General features: G+C 31.7%; 2 protein-coding genes across 3 annotated transcripts; one reads left to right on the top strand and one right to left on the bottom strand.

Moving 5' to 3' along the window:
• Positions 1-473: 473 nt before the first annotated feature.
• On the bottom strand, positions 474-1,859 carry LOC128955062 (heparan sulfate 2-O-sulfotransferase 1-like). Of its 2 annotated transcripts, none has more exons than XM_054300697.1 (2): positions 1,783-1,859; positions 474-1,721 (listed from the first exon to the last, which is right to left on the bottom strand). In XM_054300697.1, exon 2 carries the CDS (start codon positions 1,603-1,605, stop codon positions 532-534), a length of 1,074 nt encoding a protein of 357 aa, XP_054156672.1. In that variant the 5' UTR covers positions 1,606-1,721; positions 1,783-1,859; the 3' UTR covers positions 474-531. The 2 variants fall into 2 exon arrangements, with proteins under 2 accessions (XP_054156672.1, XP_054156673.1); XM_054300698.1 differs by having other exon boundaries at positions 1,788-1,859.
• A 16,100-nt stretch (positions 1,860-17,959) lies between these two features.
• LOC128956070 (deoxynucleoside kinase-like) lies at positions 17,960-18,616 on the top strand. The gene has a single exon (XM_054301753.1). It carries the CDS (start codon positions 17,960-17,962, stop codon positions 18,614-18,616), a length of 657 nt encoding a protein of 218 aa, XP_054157728.1.
• Positions 18,617-18,848: the final 232 nt, after the last annotated feature.

The raw sequence follows: 18,848 nt of genomic DNA, 5'->3' as shown, positions 1-18,848 counted from the left end.
TTCAAATAAACAAAAAAAAATCTAAAATAAATTTTTATTAAACTTTTATTATTTATTTTTATAAATTATATTTAAACAATTTATTATTTTTAATTATATTAAACAAATGATTATATTAAAAATAATATATATCTTATATTAATTAATATATAACTTATAACTGGTAAAGTGTGAATGTAAAAAAAGTGATTGTTTTTATTATAATTATAATTATAATGTATAAATTATATTAAACAAATAATAATAATATTGGCATTCAATTAGTTTATGACTTAATTATGTAATAATAATAATAATAGAAAAAATAATATAAAAAAATAGTTAACAACAATTGGAATGTGTTTATAGATAATAATAATACTAATAATAATAATACAATTAATTAATTAATTAATTGATTGATTGTCAAACAGATATCATATCAGTAGATAATATCATAAATACAATAATAATACTATCGTTTAATTGGTTTTTATAGCGCAACAAATATTTGTTACGATATAGGAGTCGGTCTATCGGTTCACTAATAGACTACCTCTTCGGTCGAATTTTTTCAAAGAAAAACTGTTGCTCTTTGCCAACCAATTGGTCATCGATGGTAATCAGTGTTCGTTGGCGAATAAATTTGAACTGTTTTACAGCAAACTCGTAGAAATCGTTTTCCATTTGCCAGACCCGAGACTCGCGAATTTTGGCCACTGTTTCGGCCGACGGCTCCAATTTGTTATAGGTTTTCCTTAGATGAGACTTTGGTCCGCTTTCGTACAGACGGCGGGCACCGGCGAAAAACTTCGGTAATGCGACCTCCAATACGGCCACAAAATCGTGCATCTGTTCTGTTTGGCCGACAATCAGATACTTGTCCACTAGATTACGTTTGGCTTCGGCCAGTGCCCACTCGTTACCGGGAATCCAACATTCGAAGATATGGCCGCAAAAAAACGGTATCTGAAGCCACATATTTTCCGGATTACAATCGTGTTCGCCGTGTTGGACACACTCGTCGAACGTACGTTTGTCTCCTTGTCGGCGGCGGACAACATAAGGCCGAAAATTGTCACCGTTTCGCAAGAAATAATAATACGACACCAGCCGGTCAAGCGGTTTGCGGATCAGATTAATGTAAATTGGCTTCACTTGATTGACACCCAATCGGCCGAAATCAATGTACGCAATGTGGCCGTGAATCAGTGCCGGATGTCTTTCGCGCCATTGGCTAACATTACGGGCAAATCTTAGCTGATCTGTGAGTGACATCATATGACTGTTCTTCGATGTATTCAAATGCAAAACATTGAAACCATTTTTATCGCACAAATCGTAGGCCAGACCCGTAAAACTGGTACTACCGGTCTTCGGGACTCTATTGTAGATAACGACAGTGTCTTTATCGTCATATGATGTCAATCGTCTGTTTTGATCACTTAGATGTCTGAATCGTATTTCAAAAGTCAGATAAACAAATATAACAAAAACTAGGAAAACTGTGGCCGTTGTCGACGAACTGGTCCATCGGTGACAGCAATGACACAAGTTGGCCGTTAAGTGAACCAATTTGCCGACCGTGCGGCTCGTCATTAAGATTACTGACTTCATGATAGACATCGTTGTTGTTGATGACAATGAACGACGAGATCCAGTATTTGTTACATTGTTGTCGATCGGAATGATGTCCGCAGCAGTCGATAGCTTCGATTGGTTGAGTAAAGACTTGGGATTAGCTGACGAGGAAGGGAATGGTATGAATCATATAAACTTTACAAATAAAATATATACTAATACTATACTGTCTTTAAAATTATTTCATAAGATAACCATCGAAATAGACATCAAATTACATATGGGTTTAAATGTCAAAACAAATTATATTTATTTATATATTTTTGTTTTCAAAATATTATTAATAATAATAACTAAAGTCCATAAATAACGTCAATTATTTAAATAATTAAGGGAAATAATAATATTAGCCTCCACTATATTGTTATATTATATGTTGATTATGTCATAATTAATGTTGTGAGAGACAAATTTAGTTCAACACATGTAGGCTACTAATGTTTATGACACTTGAATACAGTTTATGACAGATTAGTATTTACAGACAAATCTTGTGACTTCTTTGTGACTCTTGAATACAGTTTATGACAGATTAGTATTAACAGACAAATCTTGTGACTTCTTTGTGACTCTTGAATACAGTTTATGACAGATTAGTATTTACAGACAAATCTTGTGACTTCTTTGTGACTCTTGAATACAGTTTATGACAGATTAGTATTAACAGACAAATCTTGTGACTTCTTTGTGACTCTTGAATACAGTTTATGACAGATTAGTATTTACAGACAAATCTTGTGACTTCTTTGTGACTCTTGAATACAGTTTATGACAGATTAGTATTTACAGACAAATCTTGTGACTTCTTTGTGACTCTTGAATACAGTTTATGACAGATTAGTATTTACAGACAAATCTTGTGACTTCTTTGTGACTCTTGAATACAGTTTATGACAGATTAGTATTTACAGACAAATCTTGTGACTTCTTTGTGACTCTTGAATACAGTTTATGACAGATTAGTATTTACAGACAAATCTTGTGACTTCTTTGTGACTCTTGAATACAGTTTATGACAGATTAGTATTTACAGACAAATCTTGTGACTTCTTTGTGACTCTTGAATACAGTTTATGACAGATTAGTATTTACAGACAAATCTTGTGACTTCTTTGTGACTCTTGAATACAGTTTATGACAGATTAGTATTTACAGACAAATCTTGTGACTTCTTTGTGACTCTTGAATACAGTTTATGACAGATTAGTATTTACAGACAAATCTTGTGACTTCTTTGTGACTCTTGAATACAGTTTATGACAGATTAGTATTTACAGACAAATCTTGTGACTTCTTTGTGACTCTTGAATACAGTTTATGACAGATTAGTATTTACAGACAAATCTTGTGACTTCTTTGTGACTCTTGAATACAGTTTATGACAGATTAGTATTTACAGACAAATCTTGTGACTTCTTTGTGACTCTTGAATACAGTTTATGACAGATTAGTATTTACAGACAAATCTTGTGACTTCTTTGTGACTCTTGAATACAGTTTATGACAGATTAGTATTTACAGACAAATCTTGTGACTTCTTTGTGACTCTTGAATACAGTTTATGACAGATTAGTATTTACAGACAAATCTTGTGACTTCTTTGTGACTCTTGAATACAGTTTATGACAGATTAGTATTTACAGACAAATCTTGTGACTTCTTTGTGACTCTTGAATACAGTTTATGACAGATTAGTATTTACAGACAAATCTTGTGACTTCTTTGTGACTCTTGAATACAGTTTATGACAGATTAGTATTTACAGACAAATCTTGTGACTTCTTTGTGACTCTTGAATACAGTTTATGACAGATTAGTATTTACAGACAAATCTTGTGACTTCTTTGTGACTCTTGAATACAGTTTATGACAGATTAGTATTTACAGACAAATCTTGTGACTTCTTTGTGACTCTTGAATACAGTTTATGACAGATTAGTATTTACAGACAAATCTTGTGACTTCTTTGTGACTCTTGAATACAGTTTATGACAGATTAGTATTTACAGACAAATCTTGTGACTTCTTTGTGACTCTTGAATACAGTTTATGACAGATTAGTATTTACAGACAAATCTTGTGACTTCTTTGTGACTCTTGAATACAGTTTATGACAGATTAGTATTTACAGACAAATCTTGTGACTTCTTTGTGACTCTTGAATACAGTTTATGACAGATTAGTATTTACAGACAAATCTTGTGACTTCTTTGTGACTCTTGAATACAGTTTATGACAGATTAGTATTTACAGACAAATCTTGTGACTTCTTTGTGACTCTTGAATACAGTTTATGACAGATTAGTATTTACAGACAAATCTTGTGACTTCTTTGTGACTCTTGAATACAGTTTATGACAGATTAGTATTTACAGACAAATCTTGTGACTTCTTTGTGACTCTTGAATACAGTTTATGACAGATTAGTATTTACAGACAAATCTTGTGACTTCTTTGTGACTCTTGAATACAGTTTATGACAGATTAGTATTTACAGACAAATCTTGTGACTTCTTTGTGACTCTTGAATACAGTTTATGACAGATTAGTATTTACAGACAAATCTTGTGACTTCTTTGTGACTCTTGAATACAGTTTATGACAGATTAGTATTTACAGACAAATCTTGTGACTTCTTTGTGACTCTTGAATACAGTTTATGACAGATTAGTATTTACAGACAAATCTTGTGACTTCTTTGTGACTCTTGAATACAGTTTATGACAGATTAGTATTTACAGACAAATCTTGTGACTTCTTTGTGACTCTTGAATACAGTTTATGACAGATTAGTATTTACAGACAAATCTTGTGACTTCTTTGTGACTCTTGAATACAGTTTATGACAGATTAGTATTTACAGACAAATCTTGTGACTTCTTTGTGACTCTTGAATACAGTTTATGACAGATTAGTATTTACAGACAAATCTTGTGACTTCTTTGTGACTCTTGAATACAGTTTATGACAGATTAGTATTTACAGACAAATCTTGTGACTTCTTTGTGACTCTTGAATACAGTTTATGACAGATTAGTATTTACAGACAAATCTTGTGACTTCTTTGTGACTCTTGAATACAGTTTATGACAGATTAGTATTTACAGACAAATCTTGTGACTTCTTTGTGACTCTTGAATACAGTTTATGACAGATTAGTATTTACAGACAAATCTTGTGACTTCTTTGTGACTCTTGAATACAGTTTATGACAGATTAGTATTTACAGACAAATCTTGTGACTTCTTTGTGACTCTTGAATACAGTTTATGACAGATTAGTATTTACAGACAAATCTTGTGACTTCTTTGTGACTCTTGAATACAGTTTATGACAGATTAGTATTTACAGACAAATCTTGTGACTTCTTTGTGACTCTTGAATACAGTTTATGACAGATTAGTATTTACAGACAAATCTTGTGACTTCTTTGTGACTCTTGAATACAGTTTATGACAGATTAGTATTTACAGACAAATCTTGTGACTTCTTTGTGACTCTTGAATACAGTTTATGACAGATTAGTATTTACAGACAAATCTTGTGACTTCTACAGACAAATCTTGTGACATCTTTGTGACTCTTGAATACAGTTTATGACAGATTAGTATTTACAGACAAATCTTGTGACTTCTTTGTGACTCTTGAATACAGTTTATGACAGATTAGTATTTACAGACAAATCTTGTGACTTCTTTGTGACTCTTGAATACAGTTTATGACAGATTAGTATTTACAGACAAATCTTGTGACTTCTTTGTGACTCTTGAATACAGTTTATGACAGATTAGTATTTACAGACAAATCTTGTGACTTCTTTGTGACTCTTGAATACAGTTTATGACAGATTAGTATTTACAGACAAATCTTGTGACTTCTTTGTGACTCTTGAATACAGTTTATGACAGATTAGTATTTACAGACAAATCTTGTGACTTCTTTGTGACTCTTGAATACAGTTTATGACAGATTAGTATTTACAGACAAATCTTGTGACTTCTTTGTGACTCTTGAATACAGTTTATGACAGATTAGTATTTACAGACAAATCTTGTGACTTCTTTGTGACTCTTGAATACAGTTTATGACAGATTAGTATTTACAGACAAATCTTGTGACTTCTTTGTGACTCTTGAATACAGACAAATCTTGTGACTTTTTGTGACTCTTGAATACAGTTTATGACAGATTAGTATTTACAGACAAATCTTGTGACTTCTTTGTGACTCTTGAATACAGTTTATGACAGATTAGTATTTACAGACAAATCTTGTGACTTCTTTGTGACTCTTGAATACAGTTTATGACAGATTAGTATTTACAGACAAATCTTGTGACTTCTTTGTGACTCTTGAATACAGTTTATGACAGATTAGTATTTACAGACAAATCTTGTGACTTCTTTGTGACTCTTGAATACAGTTTATGACAGATTAGTATTTACAGACAAATCTTGTGACATCTTTGTGACTCTTGAATACAGTTTATGACAGATTAGTATTTACAGACAAATCTTGTGACTTCTTTGTGACTCTTGAATACAGTTTATGACAGATTAGTATTTACAGACAAATCTTGTGACTTCTTTGTGACTCTTGAATACAGTTTATGACAGATTAGTATTTACAGACAAATCTTGTGACTTCTTTGTGACTCTTGAATACAGTTTATGACAGATTAGTATTTACAGACAAATCTTGTGACTTCTTTGTGACTCTTGAATACAGTTTATGACAGATTAGTATTTACAGACAAATCTTGTGACTTCTTTGTGACTCTTGAATACAGTTTATGACAGATTAGTATTTACAGACAAATCTTGTGACTTCTTTGTGACTCTTGAATACAGTTTATGACAGATTAGTATTTACAGACAAATCTTGTGACTTCTTTGTGACTCTTGAATACAGTTTATGACAGATTAGTATTTACAGACAAATCTTGTGACTTCTTTGTGACTCTTGAATACAGTTTATGACAGATTAGTATTTACAGACAAATCTTGTGACTTCTTTGTGACTCTTGAATACAGTTTATGACAGATTAGTATTTACAGACAAATCTTGTGACTTCTTTGTGACTCTTGAATACAGTTTATGACAGATTAGTATTTACAGACAAATCTTGTGACTTCTTTGTGACTCTTGAATACAGTTTATGACAGATTAGTATTTACAGACAAATCTTGTGACTTCTTTGTGACTCTTGAATACAGTTTATGACAGATTAGTATTTACAGACAAATCTTGTGACTTCTTTGTGACTCTTGAATACAGTTTATGACAGATTAGTATTTACAGACAAATCTTGTGACTTCTTTGTGACTCTTGAATACAGTTTATGACAGATTAGTATTTACAGACAAATCTTGTGACTTCTTTGTGACTCTTGAATACAGTTTATGACAGATTAGTATTTACAGACAAATCTTGTGACTTCTTTGTGACTCTTGAATACAGTTTATGACAGATTAGTATTTACAGACAAATCTTGTGACTTCTTTGTGACTCTTGAATACAGTTTATGACAGATTAGTATTTACAGACAAATCTTGTGACTTCTTTGTGACTCTTGAATACAGTTTATGACAGATTAGTATTTACAGACAAATCTTGTGACTTCTTTGTGACTCTTGAATACAGTTTATGACAGATTAGTATTTACAGACAAATCTTGTGACTTCTTTGTGACTCTTGAATACAGTTTATGACAGATTAGTATTTACAGACAAATCTTGTGACTTCTTTGTGACTCTTGAATACAGTTTATGACAGATTAGTATTTACAGACAAATCTTGTGACTTCTTTGTGACTCTTGAATACAGTTTATGACAGATTAGTATTTACAGACAAATCTTGTGACTTCTTTGTGACTCTTGAATACAGTTTATGACAGATTAGTATTTACAGACAAATCTTGTGACTTCTTTGTGACTCTTGAATACAGTTTATGACAGATTAGTATTTACAGACAAATCTTGTGACTTCTTTGTGACTCTTGAATACAGTTTATGACAGATTAGTATTTACAGACAAATCTTGTGACTTCTTTGTGACTCTTGAATACAGTTTATGACAGATTAGTATTTACAGACAAATCTTGTGACTTCTTTGTGACTCTTGAATACAGTTTATGACAGATTAGTATTTACAGACAAATCTTGTGACTTCTTTGTGACTCTTGAATACAGTTTATGACAGATTAGTATTTACAGACAAATCTTGTGACTTCTTTGTGACTCTTGAATACAGTTTATGACAGATTAGTATTTACAGACAAATCTTGTGACTTCTTTGTGACTCTTGAATACAGTTTATGACAGATTAGTATTTACAGACAAATCTTGTGACTTCTTTGTGACTCTTGAATACAGTTTATGACAGATTAGTATTTACAGACAAATCTTGTGACTTCTTTGTGACTCTTGAATACAGTTTATGACAGATTAGTATTTACAGACAAATCTTGTGACTTCTTTGTGACTCTTGAATACAGTTTATGACAGATTAGTATTTACAGACAAATCTTGTGACTTCTTTGTGACTCTTGAATACAGTTTATGACAGATTAGTATTTACAGACAAATCTTGTGACTTCTTTGTGACTCTTGAATACAGTTTATGACAGATTAGTATTTACAGACAAATCTTGTGACTTCTTTGTGACTCTTGAATACAGTTTATGACAGATTAGTATTTACAGACAAATCTTGTGACTTCTTTGTGACTCTTGAATACAGTTTATGACAGATTAGTATTTACAGACAAATCTTGTGACTTCTTTGTGACTCTTGAATACAGTTTATGACAGATTAGTATTTACAGACAAATCTTGTGACTTCTTTGTGACTCTTGAATACAGTTTATGACAGATTAGTATTTACAGACAAATCTTGTGACTTCTTTGTGACTCTTGAATACAGTTTATGACAGATTAGTATTTACAGACAAATCTTGTGACTTCTTTGTGACTCTTGAATACAGTTTATGACAGATTAGTATTTACAGACAAATCTTGTGACTTCTTTGTGACTCTTGAATACAGTTTATGACAGATTAGTATTTACAGACAAATCTTGTGACTTCTTTGTGACTCTTGAATACAGTTTATGACAGATTAGTATTTACAGACAAATCTTGTGACTTCTTTGTGACTCTTGAATACAGTTTATGACAGATTAGTATTTACAGACAAATCTTGTGACTTCTTTGTGACTCTTGAATACAGTTTATGACAGATTAGTATTTACAGACAAATCTTGTGACTTCTTTGTGACTCTTGAATACAGTTTATGACAGATTAGTATTTACAGACAAATCTTGTGACTTCTTTGTGACTCTTGAATACAGTTTATGACAGATTAGTATTTACAGACAAATCTTGTGACTTCTTTGTGACTCTTGAATACAGTTTATGACAGATTAGTATTTACAGACAAATCTTGTGACTTCTTTGTGACTCTTGAATACAGTTTATGACAGATTAGTATTTACAGACAAATCTTGTGACTTCTTTGTGACTCTTGAATACAGTTTATGACAGATTAGTATTTACAGACAAATCTTGTGACTTCTTTGTGACTCTTGAATACAGTTTATGACAGATTAGTATTTACAGACAAATCTTGTGACTTCTTTGTGACTCTTGAATACAGTTTATGACAGATTAGTATTTACAGACAAATCTTGTGACTTCTTTGTGACTCTTGAATACAGTTTATGACAGATTAGTATTTACAGACAAATCTTGTGACTTCTTTGTGACTCTTGAATACAGTTTATGACAGATTAGTATTTACAGACAAATCTTGTGACTTCTTTGTGACTCTTGAATACAGTTTATGACAGATTAGTATTTACAGACAAATCTTGTGACTTCTTTGTGACTCTTGAATACAGTTTATGACAGATTAGTATTTACAGACAAATCTTGTGACTTCTTTGTGACTCTTGAATACAGTTTATGACAGATTAGTATTTACAGACAAATCTTGTGACTTCTTTGTGACTCTTGAATACAGTTTATGACAGATTAGTATTTACAGACAAATCTTGTGACTTCTTTGTGACTCTTGAATACAGTTTATGACAGATTAGTATTTACAGACAAATCTTGTGACTTCTTTGTGACTCTTGAATACAGTTTATGACAGATTAGTATTTACAGACAAATCTTGTGACTTCTTTGTGACTCTTGAATACAGTTTATGACAGATTAGTATTTACAGACAAATCTTGTGACTTCTTTGTGACTCTTGAATACAGTTTATGACAGATTAGTATTTACAGACAAATCTTGTGACTTCTTTGTGACTCTTGAATACAGTTTATGACAGATTAGTATTTACAGACAAATCTTGTGACTTCTTTGTGACTCTTGAATACAGTTTATGACAGATTAGTATTTACAGACAAATCTTGTGACTTCTTTGTGACTCTTGAATACAGTTTATGACAGATTAGTATTTACAGACAAATCTTGTGACTTCTTTGTGACTCTTGAATACAGTTTATGACAGATTAGTATTTACAGACAAATCTTGTGACTTCTTTGTGACTCTTGAATACAGTTTATGACAGATTAGTATTTACAGACAAATCTTGTGACTTCTTTGTGACTCTTGAATACAGTTTATGACAGATTAGTATTTACAGACAAATCTTGTGACTTCTTTGTGACTCTTGAATACAGTTTATGACAGATTAGTATTTACAGACAAATCTTGTGACATCTTTGTGACTCTTGAATACAGTTTATGACAGATTAGTATTTACAGACAAATCTTGTGACTTCTTTGTGACTCTTGAATACAGTTTATGACAGATTAGTATTTACAGACAAATCTTGTGACATCTTTGTGACTCTTGAATACAGTTTATGACAGATTAGTATTTACAGACAAATCTTGTGACTTCTTTGTGACTCTTGAATACAGTTTATGACAGATTAGTATTTACAGACAAATCTTGTGACTTCTTTGTGACTCTTGAATACAGTTTATGACAGATTAGTATTTACAGACAAATCTTGTGACTTCTTTGTGACTCTTGAATACAGTTTATGACAGATTAGTATTTACAGACAAATCTTGTGACTTCTTTGTGACTCTTGAATACAGTTTATGACAGATTAGTATTTACAGACAAATCTTGTGACTTCTTTGTGACTCTTGAATACAGATTAGTATTTACAGACAAATCTTGTGACTTTTATGACAGATTAGTATTTACAGACAAATCTTGTGACTTCTTTGTGACTCTTGAATACAGTTTATGACAGATTAGTATTTACAGACAAATCTTGTGACTTCTTTGTGACTCTTGAATACAGTTTATGACAGATTAGTATTTACAGACAAATCTTGTGACTTCTTTGTGACTCTTGAATACAGTTTATGACAGATTAGTATTTACAGACAAATCTTGTGACTTCTTTGTGACTCTTGAATACAGTTTATGACAGATTAGTATTTACAGACAAATCTTGTGACTTCTTTGTGACTCTTGAATACAGTTTATGACAGATTAGTATTTACAGACAAATCTTGTGACTTCTTTGTGACTCTTGAATACAGTTTATGACAGATTAGTATTTACAGACAAATCTTGTGACTTCTTTGTGACTCTTGAATACAGTTTATGACAGATTAGTATTTACAGACAAATCTTGTGACTTCTTTGTGACTCTTGAATACAGTTTATGACAGATTAGTATTTACAGACAAATCTTGTGACTTCTTTGTGACTCTTGAATACAGTTTATGACAGATTAGTATTTACAGACAAATCTTGTGACTTCTTTGTGACTCTTGAATACAGTTTATGACAGATTAGTATTTACAGACAAATCTTGTGACTTCTTTGTGACTCTTGAATACAGTTTATGACAGATTAGTATTTACAGACAAATCTTGTGACTTCTTTGTGACTCTTGAATACAGTTTATGACAGATTAGTATTTACAGACAAATCTTGTGACTTCTTTGTGACTCTTGAATACAGTTTATGACAGATTAGTATTTACAGACAAATCTTGTGACTTCTTTGTGACTCTTGAATACAGTTTATGACAGATTAGTATTTACAGACAAATCTTGTGACTTCTTTGTGACTCTTGAATACAGTTTATGACAGATTAGTATTTACAGACAAATCTTGTGACTTCTTTGTGACTCTTGAATACAGTTTATGACAGATTAGTATTTACAGACAAATCTTGTGACTTCTTTGTGACTCTTGAATACAGTTTATGACAGATTAGTATTTACAGACAAATCTTGTGACTTCTTTGTGACTCTTGAATACAGTTTATGACAGATTAGTATTTACAGACAAATCTTGTGACTTCTTTGTGACTCTTGAATACAGTTTATGACAGATTAGTATTTACAGACAAATCTTGTGACTTCTTTGTGACTCTTGAATACAGTTTATGACAGATTAGTATTTACAGACAAATCTTGTGACTTCTTTGTGACTCTTGAATACAGTTTATGACAGATTAGTATTTACAGACAAATCTTGTGACTTCTTTGTGACTCTTGAATACAGTTTATGACAGATTAGTATTTACAGACAAATCTTGTGACTTCTTTGTGACTCTTGAATACAGTTTATGACAGATTAGTATTTACAGACAAATCTTGTGACTTCTTTGTGACTCTTGAATACAGTTTATGACAGATTAGTATTTACAGACAAATCTTGTGACTTCTTTGTGACTCTTGAATACAGTTTATGACAGATTAGTATTTACAGACAAATCTTGTGACTTCTTTGTGACTCTTGAATACAGTTTATGACAGATTAGTATTTACAGACAAATCTTGTGACTTCTTTGTGACTCTTGAATACAGTTTATGACAGATTAGTATTTACAGACAAATCTTGTGACTTCTTTGTGACTCTTGAATACAGTTTATGACAGATTAGTATTTACAGACAAATCTTGTGACTTCTTTGTGACTCTTGAATACAGTTTATGACAGATTAGTATTTACAGACAAATCTTGTGACTTCTTTGTGACTCTTGAATACAGTTTATGACAGATTAGTATTTACAGACAAATCTTGTGACTTCTTTGTGACTCTTGAATACAGTTTATGACAGATTAGTATTTACAGACAAATCTTGTGACTTCTTTGTGACTCTTGAATACAGTTTATGACAGATTAGTATTTACAGACAAATCTTGTGACTTCTTTGTGACTCTTGAATACAGTTTATGACAGATTAGTATTTACAGACAAATCTTGTGACTTCTTTGTGACTCTTGAATACAGTTTATGACAGATTAGTATTTACAGACAAATCTTGTGACTTCTTTGTGACTCTTGAATACAGTTTATGACAGATTAGTATTTACAGACAAATCTTGTGACTTCTTTGTGACTCTTGAATACAGTTTATGACAGATTAGTATTTACAGACAAATCTTGTGACTTCTTTGTGACTCTTGAATACAGTTTATGACAGATTAGTATTTACAGACAAATCTTGTGACTTCTTTGTGACTCTTGAATACAGTTTATGACAGATTAGTATTTACAGACAAATCTTGTGACTTCTTTGTGACTCTTGAATACAGTTTATGACAGATTAGTATTTACAGACAAATCTTGTGACTTCTTTGTGACTCTTGAATACAGTTTATGACAGATTAGTATTTACAGACAAATCTTGTGACTTCTTTGTGACTCTTGAATACAGTTTATGACAGATTAGTATTTACAGACAAATCTTGTGACTTCTTTGTGACTCTTGAATACAGTTTATGACAGATTAGTATTTACAGACAAATCTTGTGACTTCTTTGTGACTCTTGAATACAGTTTATGACAGATTAGTATTTACAGACAAATCTTGTGACTTCTTTGTGACTCTTGAATACAGTTTATGACAGATTAGTATTTACAGACAAATCTTGTGACTTCTTTGTGACTCTTGAATACAGTTTATGACAGATTAGTATTTACAGACAAATCTTGTGACTTCTTTGTGACTCTTGAATACAGTTTATGACAGATTAGTATTTACAGACAAATCTTGTGACTTCTTTGTGACTCTTGAATACAGTTTATGACAGATTAGTATTTACAGACAAATCTTGTGACTTCTTTGTGACTCTTGAATACAGTTTATGACAGATTAGTATTTACAGACAAATCTTGTGACTTCTTTGTGACTCTTGAATACAGTTTATGACAGATTAGTATTTACAGACAAATCTTGTGACTTCTTTGTGACTCTTGAATACAGTTTATGACAGATTAGTATTTACAGACAAATCTTGTGACTTCTTTGTGACTCTTGAATACAGTTTATGACAGATTAGTATTTACAGACAAATCTTGTGACTTCTTTGTGACTCTTGAATACAGTTTATGACAGATTAGTATTTACAGACAAATCTTGTGACTTCTTTGTGACTCTTGAATACAGTTTATGACAGATTAGTATTTACAGACAAATCTTGTGACTTCTTTGTGACTCTTGAATACAGTTTATGACAGATTAGTATTTACAGACAAATCTTGTGACTTCTTTGTGACTCTTGAATACAGTTTATGACAGATTAGTATTTACAGACAAATCTTGTGACTTCTTTGTGACTCTTGAATACAGTTTATGACAGATTAGTATTTACAGACAAATCTTGTGACATCTTTGTGACTCTTGAATACAGTTTATGACAGATTAGTATTTACAGACAAATCTTGTGACTTCTTTGTGACTCTTGAATACAGTTTATGACAGATTAGTATTTACAGACAAATCTTGTGACTTCTTTGTGACTCTTGAATACAGTTTATGACAGATTAGTATTTACAGACAAATCTTGTGACTTCTTTGTGACTCTTGAATACAGTTTATGACAGATTAGTATTTACAGACAAATCTTGTGACATCTTTGTGACTCTTGAATACAGTTTATGACAGATTAGTATTTACAGACAAATCTTGTGACTTCTTTGTGACTCTTGAATACAGTTTATGACAGATTAGTATTTACAGACAAATCTTGTGACTTCTTTGTGACTCTTGAATACAGTTTATGACAGATTAGTATTTACAGACAAATCTTGTGAGCTCTTTGTGACTCTTGAATACAGTTTATGACAGATTAGTATTTACAGACAAATCTTGTGACTTCTTTGTGACTCTTGAATACAGTTTATGACAGATTAGTATTTACAGACAAATCTTGTGACATCTTTGTGACTCTTGAATACAGTTTATGACAGATTAGTATTTACAGACAAATCTTGTGACTTCTTTGTGACTCTTGAATACAGTTTATGACAGATTAGTATTTACAGACAAATCTTGTGACATCTTTGTGACTCTTGAATACAGTTTATGACAGATTAGTATTTACAGACAAATCTTGTGACTTCTTTGTGACTCTTGAATACAGTTTATGACAGATTAGTATTTACAGACAAATCTTGTGACTTCTTTGTGACTCTTGAATACAGTTTATGACAGATTAGTATTTACAGACAAATCTTGTGACTTCTTTGTGACTCTTGAATACAGTTTATGACAGATTAGTATTTACAGACAAATCTTGTGACTTCTTTGTGACTCTTGAATACAGTTTATGACAGATTAGTATTTACAGACAAATCTTGTGACYTCTTTGTGACTCTTGAATACAGTTTATGACAGATTAGTATTTACAAACAAATCTTGTGACTTCTTTGTGACTCTTGAATACAGTTTATGACAGATTAGTATTTACAGACAAATCTTGTGACATCTTTGTGACTCTTGAATACAGTTTGTGACAGATTAGTATTTACAGACAAATCTTGTGACTTCTTTGTGACTCTTGAATACAGTTTATGACAGATTAGTATTTACAGACAAATCTTGTGACTTCTTTGTGACTCTTGAATACAGTTTATGACAGATTAGTATTTACAGACAAATCTTGTGACTTCTTTGTGACTCTTGAATACAGTTTATGACAGATTAGTATTTACAGACAAATCTTGTGACTTCTTTGTGACTCTTGAATACAGTTTATGACAGATTAGTATTTACAGACAAATCTTGTGACTTCTTTGTGACTCTTGATTACAGTTTATGACAGATTAGTATTTACAGACAAATCTTGTGACTTCTTTGTGACTCTTGAATACAGTTTATGACAGATTAGTATTTACAGACAAATCTTGTGACTTCTTTGTGACTCTTGATTACAGTTTATGACAGATTAGTATTTACAGACAAATCTTGTGACTTCTTTGTGACTCTTGAATACAGTTTATGACAGATTAGTATTTACAGACAAATCTTGTGACTTCTTTGTGACTCTTGAATACAGTTTATGACAGATTAGTATTTACAGACAAATCTTGTGACTTCTTTGTGACTCTTGAATACAGTTTATGACAGATTAGTATTTACAGACAAATCTTGTGACTTCTTTGTGACTCTTGAATACAGTTTATGACAGATTAGTATTTACAGACAAATCTTGTGACTTCTTTGTGACTCTTGATTACAGTTTATGACAGATTAGTATTTACAGACAAATCTTGTGACTTCTTTGTGACTCTTGATTACAGTTTATGACAGATTAGTATTAAAATAGCTGTTGTTTGCACAACAGCTATATATAATTTTAGCCTACGTTTGCATACCATTCACATAAGGAATGGTATGCAACACTCAGACATCATCCCTGTATCGCATCCAATGGGATGCGATACTATTGGGCGACTTTATGTCGCACCCAACCCTACTATCCCTAAAACAAAAACTGTTTTTCATAGAGATCTCGGGCTGAGTGCGATATCGACAATGTATTAGTTAAGTTAAAAGTAAAATAAATAAGTGATTAAAAGAAAAGTATAATAAGTGTTTTAATTATAATTATAAGTGAAGAGAGAGAGAGAGAGAGAGAGAGAGAGAGAGAGAGAGAGAGCCGACGGCTGTCCACCGGAACTACAGTCGACATAATAAGAGACGACAACAGTTGAAGATACTATAGCTGTCACTGAATTAGTTCCACAAGAAGCTACAGATACCATTGAATTGACTAAAAGAACCTGAAGACAAATCAATAGATGAAACAGAATCTACTGTTGATATAAGTAAGAAAAAAATTATAAAACCGAAACGCAAATCAATTGCTACAGAAGAAGTGATTCCAAAACAAGAGACGACAACAGTTGAAGATACTATAGTTGTCACGGAATTAGTTCCACAAGAAACTGCAGATACCATTGAATTGACTAAAAGAACCTGAAGACAAATCAATAGATAAAACAGAATCTACTGTTGATATAAGTAAGAAAAAGATTATAAAACCGAAACGCAAACCAATTACTACAGAAGAAGTGGTTCCAAAACAAGAGACGACAACAGTTGAAGATACTACAGCTGTCACCGAATCAGTCCCACAACAAACTGCGGAAACTACTCAATCGATTTGAAGACCAGCTATCGTGTCAATACAAAGTCGGTCAATAATTACCGTCGGTAAAAGTGAGTTGACTATTTTATAGTAGTATACACTGAACTACGTATTGATAAATAATTTCTATCTAAGTAGTATACACTGAACTATGTATTGATAAATAATTTCTATCTAAGTAGTATACACTGAACTATGTATTGATAAATAATTTCTATCTAAGTAGTATACACTGAACTATGTATTGATAAATAATTTCTATCTAAGTAGTATACACTGAACTATGTAGTGATAAATAATTTTATCTAATAAGTAGTTGTAACGGGTTGTAACACCCAATGAATACTACTAGTATTACTAGACCGTTACATAGATACTATTTTCAGAAGTAGGGGATGATAAATTCCCAAAAGCCCCACATTTTAATTATTGGTTTTAATTAATTTATAATTTGAAACTTATTATTTATTTGACTTAAATGTATTTTGCTTTTATGTTTTATTATTTGCTTCCCTTGACTAACCCGGGCAGTTGTGCCCTGGGCCGGGTGAGTAGCCCTGGCAGTCGAGGTGTATCCGAAACAAAAAACCTATCCTTTTATTTTATGTTTTTATTTTCTTTAAATTTATGTAACGATTTAATTTAATAATTTATAAATAAGTATATGTAATTGTGAATTACAATCGGCCGTAGTAGTTCACTTTTGATTTACTTGTTAAACACTAAGCTAAGAACACTTGTGTATAATTTGTTCAATCGAAACAAACCATTCCATGATTTAATTTATTATCTTATCGATTAAGTTATCTAACCGGTTCACCTCAATTATTTTATTATTTTAATTTTAGTAATTTATAAGGCCTAGTGGTATACCGTCGTTGATATTGGGCTATAATTTTATAAGTATTATAATGTATAAAACTATATTATTGGAAGGGAATATAGGGTCAGGAAAGACAACCTTTAGTCATTATTTGAGTCAATCTCAAATAGCAAACAGACTTTCTATACATAATGAACCTATAGATAAGTGGAGAGACCTAAACGGCCTTAACTTATTAAAAGCCTACTATAGAAAACCTAATAAGAGAGCCTTTTTATTCGAAAGTTATGTTGCACTTACAATGATTGACCATCACCGAGCGTTGCCACGTGATGGTAGTGACATTAAGGTTATGGAAAGATCGTATTTCTCCGCGATTCGCGTCTTTAAACCCACACTTGTTGATCAACATCTCATGTCTAATTATGAGAGCGAGGTGTTTGATGCTATAGTTAATGAACAGTTATCTCAATATGCGGACGCCTTGAAATACGATCTAGTAGTTTATATTGAGACCCCAATAGATAAACTCACAACCAATATATATTGTCGAGCGCGGGCCGAGGAGAGTGGTTACATACGTGTCCCTTACCTCCTTGAGCTTAATCATTATTATAACCAATGGTTAGAAAATCTACCGGAAAACATACCGGTTATTAAGGTTATGAATAATTCAACCAGAAAACAATTAGAGTTAATGACTCCTACATACGCCGAGTCCATTGTTAAAGCACTTGACATTTAAAAATGCTGTGAGTAGGCGACCCGTGTGACGGCACTGCTGGGCGTCCGCTTCACAACTTATAAATGTTAGGTGCAATTTGTGTGTAGTATTGTGTATTCTATTGTGTGTGTATGTAGTATCTGTAATATGCTTAACACTAAGGTATACTTAGGTGTTTTCGGTGAAAACAATGCCGGTCACCCGATGTTATACCTAACATTTTATGCTTTAATTATTTTATATATTAACATTT

Source organism: Oppia nitens, unplaced genomic scaffold (assembly GCF_028296485.1).
Source record: "Oppia nitens isolate AA-2021 unplaced genomic scaffold, nextdenovo-longstitch-racon4-pilon3 scaffold2_pilon_pilon_pilon, whole genome shotgun sequence".
Classification (NCBI taxonomy): Eukaryota; Metazoa; Arthropoda; class Arachnida; order Sarcoptiformes; family Oppiidae; genus Oppia; species Oppia nitens.
This window is presented reverse-complemented; position numbering and strand designations above follow the sequence as displayed.